The 10,625-nt window shown below is 55.4% G+C and overlaps 1 protein-coding gene across 1 annotated transcript; it reads right to left on the bottom strand.

Moving 5' to 3' along the window:
- Nucleotides 1–7,343: 7,343 nt before the first annotated feature.
- Nucleotides 7,344–7,925, bottom strand: LOC145399285 (uncharacterized protein YagA-like). Its single transcript, XM_080271958.1, has one exon. The coding sequence runs from the start codon at nt 7,923–7,925 to the stop codon at nt 7,344–7,346; it is 582 nt and encodes a 193-aa protein (XP_080128084.1).
- Between the last annotated feature and the right edge of the window lie 2,700 nt (nt 7,926–10,625).

Below are 10,625 nucleotides of genomic sequence, written 5' to 3'. Positions count from 1 at the left end.
GGTGGGGTGGGATCCATGATGGGCGGTCCTTACTATGCCATTGTGCCAGGAGGTCTGATCCGGGCTGGAGTACATGAATGGGGTGGTAGCAGAAGGCATCGTCATTAATGCGGAGTTTGCCTATGCGGGAGGAGAGTATGTGGTTGAACTCTTCTAGGGTCTCCCTCCATGTAGTGCGCTGGGCGTTATAAGCATCTGATTGGCAAAGCCATTGGAGCGACTGGTGGTTGGTGATGATGGTGACGGGGTGGCCGAGAGGTAGGGCCGGAAGTGCTCCAAGGACCAGATGATGCCCAGGCACTCCCTCTTAGTGGCAGCATAGTTCCACTCCGCCTGATTTAAGGTGTGACTGGCACAGGTGATGTGTTCCCGCCGTTCTTGCACTTGGGCAAGAACAGCGCCAATGGCTATCAGGGAGACATTGGTATACAGCTGGAAGGGTAGGGTATAGTCGGGGAAGGCGACGATTGGGATGGTGGTGAGCTTGCGCTTCAGCACCTGAAACACTTCCTTTCGTTCAGCAGTCCAGTTGAAGGGTTCCCCCTTCCGGGTCAAGTCATGGAGAGGCTTGGCGATATCAGTGAAGCCTTTCACGAATTGCCGATAGTAGTAGGCAAGGCCCTGGAAGGCCCAGACTTCATGGACGTCCTGGGGTGGGGGGATGTCGGCAATAGCGCACAACTTCTCTGGAACGGGTGTGATCCCATCTTGTGAGATCATGTGCCCAAGGAAAGAGATGGTCCAGGCTGCTAGGATGCATTTGGAGGGCCGGAGCTTCAGGCCGGCCTGCCGGATCTGCTGAAATACTCCTCTGAGGTGATGGAGGTGATCGGCCCATGTCTTGCTGAGGATAATAACATCGTTCAGATATGCCAGACATATTTGAAGGAGAATGTTGCAGGAGCGTTGCAGAGCCCGAACGGCAGGACACTGAATTCGTAGTGCCACAAGTGCAAGGAGGGGGAAGTTTGCTGAATCTTGCTATCACTACTTCGGGTACAGGAGCTTTAGTACTATCACACTGCACTTTAAATCACTGTCTGATCGCAGTCACTTAATGATTTCACTGTTGGCACTTTCACTGTATATTCTTGTACTGTTACACACCTGAATCACTTTACAGTCAGGGCAGGTTGATGTTGTCCCCTGATGGCATGATGAAGGGCCCTGGGTGCTGGGGCTGGGGACAGAAGTCTGGCTTGTGGGGTAAGGACCACACAACTCCTCCAGACACCTGAGATGCTGGGTGGAGGGTCCACATTGCCTTGGCTGGGAGTGGGGTGGTTCTCGCCCCAGGGAGCCGAGGGTGCTGTCAGGGACCCGGGGGCTGCGGTCTGCTCCAGGGTGTTTCGCCGTCAGGAGGGAGCTGCAGCGTCGTTCCGGCGAGGGGTCCATTAGGGACAGGTCCTTCTCAGGGGCCGGCTGCAAGGACAATAGCCCCAAGGACACTACAGGGCCCTGCCACCAGGGTGGCAGTGGTGAACTCCCTGGCTGGAGACTGGTACTACAGCAGCTGGACGCAGGAGGACGACATGCTGGCATTGAGTGGCTGGAGACCATGGCCGGTGCCTTGTCCTCAGGACTGCTACCGACTCTGCGGGTAGTCCTTGTGGCACTGCTTCAGGCCGTCTCGTTAGTGGAAGAGTGGCTTGAGGCCGTCTCGTTAATGAAGCGGTTTGAGGCCTTCTCGTATGTGGAGTGGCTGGAGGCCATCTCATGTGAGAAGCGGCTTGAGGTTGTCTCAAGTGCGGAGCGACTTGAGGCCATCTCTAAAGTGGAGTGGCTTGAGGCCGTCTCCGTGAGACTGCAAGGAGCGTAGGATTCAGCACCACCCTGATCCTGACGCAGGCTGGGCTGACAAGAAGGTAGTGCACCTGGGGTGAGGTGTATGGATCAGGTCGGTTCCAGGGAGTAGGGGCGCGTGGCTACCCGGGACTTGCACACATATGGTACGGACACCCAATACGCTGTATCTATCCCTCTGTTGTCACCTCCTGGAGGTGTTGTGTCATCTTCCACTGTTATCACATCTTCTGCTTTTATCATTTCACCACCATCGTTGTGGAGAAAGTCATGTCCCCATGCCTGGAGGTAGTATGTGTGGGTGGTGTTGGTGCTGTGTGCCGGCGTCAGGTGTTGCAGGAGAACAGTCCAGCGGTCAGTCATTCTGTCCGTGTTAGGGTGTGGGACATAAGTGAGGAAGAGGGTGGAAGGCTGAGTGGGCACCTGAAGGAGGCAGAGTAGGTGGTGGGGCCCTCAGACGCGGTGTTTCTCCTCGAAGGCTGGGGCCCAGGTGATGCACCTGATCTTCATGCTGTGGTGGTGTGGTTGTGGTGAGAGCCTCGGCTGATTGCTTGTGAGGGAGGAGGCAGTGGTGCTTTTATGACAGGGTGATGTGCGTTGGTTTACCCTGGGGATAGATGTGAGAGAGGGCTGGGCTTGGTGTATCATGAAGGTGATAGGTGTTGTGTTAGGGGTGAGAGAGAGGTGAGACAAGAGGGTGGCAGGGTGGAGGATGGGGTGATGGTGTATCTAGCGGGAGGGCGTGAAAGATGGCTGGAGCGAGAGATGGTGGTTTTGAGAGTGGGAGTGGATGGTGTTGCGGGTGTGCGGCCTCGTATCGTAACAGGTGGGTTTGGGGTGGTGTGAATGGCAGTGGTGTCAGTGGGTTGGTGGTGTGCTGGTGGGTGTGTGGTTGAGATCGGGGGTGGAGAGTGGGTGGTTGAGGGTGTCTGGGTCTGGGATGGTGTGGGTGTGTGCAGGGCAGGTAATGGGTGGAAGGCAGGCTGGGTGGCCAGTGAGGGATGGGGGTGGTGTGGTAGATGGTTTCTGTGGGCGTGAGTGAAGGTAGAGGTGAGGTGTGATGTGGAGTTGGTGAAGGTAACGGTGAGGTGTGATGCGGTTTGGCAGAGGGTGCCATCGAGGAGGGATTGGGGGAGAGGAGGGGAGGGAGGAGGAGGGGGTGACATAGCAATTGTAGGAATCAGGAAAGGGGTCTGGGGTGGCAGAGGAAGACAAGGTGGGGTTAGAGCGGGTGGGGTCGGCGGGGGAGAGGGCAGGGGCCTGGAAATGGCAGACGTGGCGGTTTCTGTATGTGTGGGGAGTGTTGTGATAATCTATGATCACTAGGTAGGGGTTTGGGACGTAGGTGACTGTGTAGGGGCCCATGAAACGTGGGGCGAGTTTGTGGGGGACAGGCAGCTTTGCCACCATTAGAGTGTTGCCTGACTTCTAGGGGTTGGACGGCATAGCATCTGGCTGCAAGTCCAGGTTGTTCTGTAGGCGGTGGAGGCGTCTCTTAAGATGGTGGAGGGGATCGGACGTGGGAGGCGTACAGGGTGGTTGCAGGTGTTGGCATAGGGGAAGGAGTGGCGCTTCCCCAAAGACGCGTTCATGGAGGTAGATGCCATCTTCCCTGGGACAGGAGTTCATTCCCCATTGGATGATCTTAATGTGGGCAGGCCAGTCTTCATTCTTCGTCTTTTCTTTTTGGGCTCGGATTTGATTCATTAGGGTGCGGTGGCTCCTTTCACATATGCCGTTGCCCTGCGGCCAATACAGGGAGGAGTGAGATATACGGTAGCCGAATAGATTGGCCAATTCCTCCCAAACAGCGCTGGTGAATTCGGAGGCATTGTCCAAATTCAGGGCCTGTGGAATCATATAGTATTTGAAAACGTTGTGGACCAGGGCCTCGGCTATGGAGACAGCATGGTGTTCTTTGGCCGGACATGCTATGAGGAACCTGGAATAAGTGTCCACAAAGGTGATAATGTACAGATAGGCCGCCTTGAGTGGCAGGGGTCCCACCATATCCACAGACAGCAACTGCCAGGGCTTATGGGCAGTGATGCTTCTTGAAGGGCCGGGTGTGTGAGTGATGTCTTTGCCCAGGGCACATGGTCAGCAGGATTGGGCAGTCTGTTTGGCTAGGTGGGAGGGGTTGGGGTCCAGTAGATGTCGTTGAATATCTGCAGGAGCCATTTTGTCCTGAGGTGGATCCCGTTGCAAGAATGGTGTCTCATGGTGTCCTGGGCGGTCATTAGGGGGAAGGACGATGTGCCCAGACAGAGTGAAAAGATGGTCGCCCTGTTGCTGTAGCTTGGGGAATAGGTGGGGTGGGATCCATGATGGGCGGTCCTTACTATGCCATTGTGCCAGGAGGTCTGATCGTGGCTGGAGTACATGAATGGGGTGGTAGCAGAAGGCATCGTCATTAATGCGGAGTTTGCCTATGCGGGAGGAGAGTATGTGGTTGAACTCTTCTAGGGTCTCCCTCCATGTAGTGCGCTGGGCGTTATAAGCATCTGATTGGCAAAGCCATTGGAGCGACTGGTGGTTGGTGATGATGGTGACGGGGTGGCCGAGAGGTAGGGCCGGAAGTGCTCCAAGGACCAGATGATGCCCAGGCACTCCCTCTTAGTGGCAGCATAGTTCCACTCCGCCTGATTTAAGGTGTGACTGGCACAGGTGATGTGTTCCCGCCGTTCTTGCACTTGGGCAAGAACAGCGCCAATGGCTATCAGGGAGACATTGGTATACAGCTGGAAGGGTAGGGTATAGTCGGGGAAGGCGACGATTGGGATGGTGGTGAGCTTGCGCTTCAGCACCTGAAACACTTCCTTTCGTTCAGCAGTCCAGTTGAAGGGTTCCCCCTTCCGGGTCAAGTCATGGAGAGGCTTGGCGATATCAGTGAAGCCTTTCACGAATTGCCGATAGTAGTAAGCAAGGCCCTGGAAGGCCCAGACTTCATGGACGTCCTGGGGTGGGGGGATGTCGGCAATAGCGCACAACTTCTCTGGAACGGGTGTGATCCCATCTTGTGAGATCATGTGCCCAAGGAAAGAGATGGTCCAGGCTGCTAGGATGCATTTGGAGGGCCGGAGCTTCAGGCCGGCCTGCCGGATCTGCTGAAATACTCCTCTGAGGTGATGGAGGTGATCGGCCCATGTCTTGCTGAGGATAATAACATCGTTCAGATATGCCAGACATATTTGAAGGAGAATGTTGCAGGAGCGTTGCAGAGCCCGAACGGCAGGACACTGAATTCGTAGTGCCACAAGTGCAAGGAGGGGGAAGTTTGCTGAATCTTGCTATCACTACTTCGGGTACAGGAGCTTTAGTACTATCACACTGCACTTTAAATCACTGTCTGATCGCAGTCACTTAATGATTTCACTGTTGGCACTTTCACTGTATATTCTTGTACTGTTACACACCTGAATCACTTTACAGTCAGGGCAGGTTGATGTTGTCCCCTGATGGCATGATGAAGGGCCCTGGGTGCTGGGGCTGGGGACAGAAGTCTGGCTTGTGGGGTAAGGACCACACAACTCCTCCAGACACCTGAGATGCTGGGTGGAGGGTCCACATTGCCTTGGCTGGGAGTGGGGTGGTTCTCGCCCCAGGGAGCCGAGGGTGCTGTCAGGGACCCGGGGGCTGCGGTCTGCTCCAGGGTGTTTCGCCGTCAGGAGGGAGCTGCAGCGTCGTTCCGGCGAGGGGTCCATTAGGGACAGGTCCTTCTCAGGGGCCGGCTGCAAGGACAATAGCCCCAAGGACACTACAGGGCCCTGCCACCAGGGTGGCAGTGGTGAACTCCCTGGCTGGAGACTGGTACTACAGCAGCTGGACGCAGGAGGACGACATGCTGGCATAGAGTGGCTGGAGACCATGGCCGGTGCCTTGTCCTCAGGACTGCTACCGACTCTGAGGGTAGTCCTTGTGGCACTGCTTCAGGCCGTCTCGTTAGTGGAAGAGTGGCTTGAGGCCGTCTCGTTAGTGAAGCGGTTTGAGGCCTTCTCGTATGTGGAGTGGCTGGAGGCCATCTCATGTGAGAAGCGGCTTGAGGTTGTCTCAAGTGCGGAGCGACTTGAGGCCATCTCTAAAGTGGAGTGGCTTGAGGCCGTCTCCGTGAGACTGCAAGGAGCGTAGGATTCAGCACCACCCTGATCCTGACGCAGGCTGGGCTGACAAGAAGGTAGTGCACCTGGGGTGAGGTGTATGGATCAGGTCGGTTCCAGGGAGTAGGGGCGCGTGGCTACCCGGGACTTGCACACATATGGTACGGACACCCAATACGCTGTATCTATCCCTCTGTTGTCACCTCCTGGAGGTGTTGTGTCATCTTCCACTGTTATCACATCTTCTGCTTTTATCATTTCACCACCATCGTTGTGGAGAAAGTCATGTCCCCATGCCTGGAGGTAGTATGTGTGGGTGGTGTTGGTGCTGTGTGCCGGCGTCAGGTGTTGCAGGAGAACAGTCCAGCGGTCAGTCATTCTGTCCGTGTTAGGGTGTGGGACATAAGTGAGGAAGAGGGTGGAAGGCTGAGTGGGCACCTGAAGGAGGCAGAGTAGGTGGTGGGGCCCTCAGACGCGGTGTTTCTCCTCGAAGGCTGGGGCCCAGGTGATGCACCTGATCTTCATGCTGTGGTGGTGTGGTTGTGGTGAGAGCCTCGGCTGATTGCTTGTGAGGGAGGAGGCAGTGGTGCTTTTATGACAGGGTGATGTGCGTTGGTTTACCCTGGGGATAGATGTGAGAGAGGGCTGGGCTTGGTGTATCATGAAGGTGATAGGTGTTGTGTTTGGGGTGAGAGAGAGGTGAGACAAGAGGGTGGCAGGGTGGAGGATGGGGTGATGGTGTATCTAGCGGGAGGGCGTGAAAGACGGCTGGAGCGAGAGATGGTGGTTTTGAGAGTGGGAGTGGATGGTGTTGCGGGTGTGCGGCCTCGTATCGTAACAAGTGGGTTTGGGGTGGTGTGAATGGCAGTGGTGTCAGTGGGTTGGTGGTGTGCTGGTGGGTGTGTGGTTGAGATCGGGGGTGGAGAGTGGGTGGTTGAGGGTGTCTGGGTCTGGGATGGTGTGGGTGTGTGCAGGGCAGCTAATGGGTGGAAGGCAGGCTGGGTGGCTAGTGAGGGATGGGGGTGGTGTGGTAGATGGTTTCTGTGGGCGCGAGTGAAGGTAGAGGTGAGGTGTGATGTGGAGTTGGTGAAGGTAGCGGTGAGGTGTGATGCGGTTTGGCAGAGGGTGCCATCGAGGAGGGATTGGGGGAGAGGAGGGGAGGGAGGAGGAGGGGGTGACATAGCAATTGTAGGAATCAGGAAAGGGGTCTGGGGTGGCAGAGGAAGACAAGGTGGGGTTAGAGCGGGTGGGGTCGGCGGGGGAGAGGGCAGGGGCCTGGAAATGGCAGACGTGGCGGTTTCTGTATGTGTGGGGATTGTTGTGATAATCTATGATCACTAGGTAGGGGTTTGGGACGTAGGTGTCTGTGTAGGGGCCCATGAAACGTGGGGCGAGTTTGTGGGGGACAGGCAGCTTTGCCACCATTAGAGTGTTGCCTGACTTCTAGGGGTTGGACGGCATAGCATCTGGCTGCAAGTCCAGGTTGTTCTGTAGGCGGTGGAGGCGTCTCTTAAGATGGTGGAGGGGATCGGACGTGGGAGGCGTACAGGGTGGTTGCAGGTGTTGGCATAGGGGAAGGAGTGGCGCTTCCCCAAAGACGCGTTCATGGAGGTAGATGCCATCTTCCCTGGGACAGGAGTTCATTCCCCATTGGATGATCTTAATGTGGGCAGGCCAGTCTTCATTCTTCGTCTTTTCTTTTTGGGCTCGGATTTGATTCATTAGGGTGCGGTGGCTCCTTTCACATATGCCGTTGCCCTGCGGCCAATACAGGGAGGAGTGAGATATACGGTAGCCGAATAGATTGGCCAATTCCTCCCAAACAGCGCTGGTCAATTCGGAGGCATTGTCCGAATTCAGGGCCTGTGGAATCATATAGTATTTGAAAACGTTGTGGACCAGGGCCTCGGCTATGGCGACAGCATTGTGTTCTTTGGCCGGACATGCTATGAGGAACCTGGAATAAGTGTCCACAAAGGTGATAATGTACAGATAGCCCGCCTTGAGTGGCATGGGTCCCACCATATCCACAGACAGCAACTGCCAGGGCTTATGGGCAGTGATGCTTCTTGAAGGGCCGGGTGTGTGAGTGATGTCTTTGCCCAAGGCACATGCTTAGCAGGATTGAGCAGTCTGTTTGGCTAGGTGGGAGGGGTTGGGGTCCAATAGGTGTCATTGAATATCTGCAGGAGCCATTTTGTCCTGAGGTGGATCCCGTTGCTAGAATGGTGTCTCATGGTGTCCTGGGCGGCATTAGGGGGAAGGACGATGTGCCCAGACAGAGTGAAAAGATGGTCACCCTGTTGCTGTAGCTTGGGGAATAGGTGGGGTGGGATCCATGATGGGCGGTTCTTACTATGCCATTGTGCCAGGAGGTCTGATCCGGGCTGGAGTACATGAATGGGGTGGTAGCAGAAGGCATCGTCATTAATGCGGAGTTTGCCTATGCGGGAGGAGAGTATGTGGTTGAACTCTTCTAGGGTCTCCCTCCATGTAGTGCGCTGGGCGTTATAAGCATCTGATTGGCAAAGCCATTGGAGCGATGGTGGTTGGTGACGATGGTCACGGGGTGCCCGAGAGGTAGGCCCGGAAGTGCTCCAAGGACCAGATGATGCCCAGGCACTCCCTCTTAGTGGCAGCATAGTTCCACTCCGCCTGATTTAAGGTGTGACTGGCACAGGTGATGTGTTCCCACCATTCTTGCACTTGGGCAAGAACAGCACCAATGGCTATCAGGGAGACATTGGTATACAGCTGGAAGGGTAGGGTATTGTCGGGGAAGGCGACGATTGGGGTGGTGGTGAGCTTGCGCTTCAGCACCTGAAACACTTCCTTTCGTTCAGCAGTCCAGTTGAAGGGTTCCCCCTTCCGGGTCAAGTCATGGAGAGGCTTGGCGATATCAGTGAAGCCTTTCACGAATTGCCGATAGTAGGAAGCAAGGCCCTGGAAGGCCCAGACTTCATGGACGTCCTGGGGTGGGGGGATGTCGGCAATAGCGCACAACTTCTCTGGAACGGGTGTGATCCCATCTTCTGAGATCATGTGCCCAAGGAAAGAGATGGTCCAGGCTGCTAGGATGCATTTGGAGGGCCGGAGCTTCAGGCCAGCCTGCCGGATCTGCTGAAATGCTCTTCTGAGGTGATGGAGGTGATTGGCCCATGTCTTGCTGAGGATAATAACATCGTTCAGATATGCAGGACAAATTTGAAGGAGAATGTTGCAGGAGCGTTGCAGAGGCCGAAGGGCAGGACACTGAATTCGTAGTGCCACAAGTGCAAGGAGGGGAAAGTTTGTTGAATCTTGCTATCACTACTTCCGGTACAGGAGCCTTACTTCTATCACACTGCACTTTAAATCACTGTTTGATCGCAGTCACTTAATGATTTCACTGTTGGCACTTTCACTGTATATTCTTGTACTGTTACACACCTGAATCACTTTACAGTCAGGGCAGGTTGATGTTGTCCCCTGATGGCATGATGAAGGGTCCTGGGTGCTGGGGGCTGTGGACAGAGGTCTAGCTTGTGGGGTAAGGACCAAACAAGTCTTTCAGACACCTTCTGAGCCGCTGGGTGGAGGGTCCACATGAACTTGGCTGGGAGTGTAGTGGTCCTTGTCCCGGGGAGCCGAAGGCACTGTCATGGACCCGGGGGCTATGGTCAGCTCCAGGGTGCTTCGCCATTAGGAGGGAGCTGCGGCGTTGTTCAGGGGAGAGGTCCATCAGGGGCAGGTCCGTCAGAGGCAGGTCCTCCTCAGGGGCCGGCTGCAGGGAGCATAGCCCTGGGGACACTACAGGGCCCTGCCACCAGGGTGGCAGTGGTGGACTCCCTGGCTGGAGGCTGGTACTAAGGCAAGTGGACGTGGGAGGATGATGTGCTGGTGTACAGCGGCTGGAGGCCGTCTCTCATCTGCAGGCATGGCATGAGGACGGTGCCTTGTCCTCAGCACTGCTACCGACTCTGCAGGTAGTCCTTGTGGAGTAGCCTCAGGCCGTCTCATTAGTGAAGGAGCGGCTTGAGGCCATGTCGTTAGTGGAACAGCTTGAGGCCATCTTGTATGTGGATCGGCTGGAGGCAGTCTTGTGTGTGGAGCGGCTTGAGACCATCTCAAGTGTGGAGCGGCCTGAGGCCGTCTCAGTAGATTAGCGGATTGAGGCCATCTCTGAAGTGGAGCGGCTTGAGGCCATCTCCGTGGGGCTGTAAGGAGCGTAGGATTCACCTGAACCCCGATCCTGACACAGGCTGGGTTGGCGGGAATGTAGTGAGCCTGGGCTGAAGTGTACGGGTCGTGTCGGTTCCGAGGATTAGGAGCGTGCAGCTACTCGGGACTTGTGCCCACATGGTAGAGACACCCCTCTGTTGTCGCCTACTGGGGGTGTCGTGTCGTCTTCCACTGTTATCATGTCTTTTTTTTTTTATGCATGAAAGAAGGAACCAAAGGCCAGGGGCCTGCAAACCATTCCTTCCAAGAAAAAAACAAAAACAATACAAAAGAGAGCAAAATTAAAGATCCGTTCATTTTGAGATACCTGGACACACCGCGTTTGAAAGACTGGAGATCATAGGAAGCAGGAAATACAGACAGAGTGAGACAGTTCCACAGTTGACCTGTTGCATAAATGAAGGACTGGGAGTAACGGTTAACTCTTGCATTAGAAAGTTGGACAGAAAAGGGATGAGAGTTTGTTGCTACATGGGTGCTACGCACCCGTCGTAGAGGTGGAGG

The sequence above is a fragment of the Coenobita brevimanus genome, chromosome 48 (assembly GCF_032717465.1).
Source record: "Coenobita brevimanus isolate Jiangsu-jjx chromosome 48, ASM3271746v2, whole genome shotgun sequence".
Classification (NCBI taxonomy): Eukaryota; Metazoa; Arthropoda; class Malacostraca; order Decapoda; family Coenobitidae; genus Coenobita; species Coenobita brevimanus.
The sequence above is the reverse complement of the archived record's forward strand: the minus strand, read 5'-3'. Positions and strand labels throughout refer to the sequence as shown.

Excerpts from the sequence above, each read along its gene's own strand:
- LOC145399285 (XM_080271958.1), bottom strand. The coding sequence starts at position 7,925 with ATGGTGGGACCCATGCCACTCAAGGCGGGCTATCTGTACATTATCACC.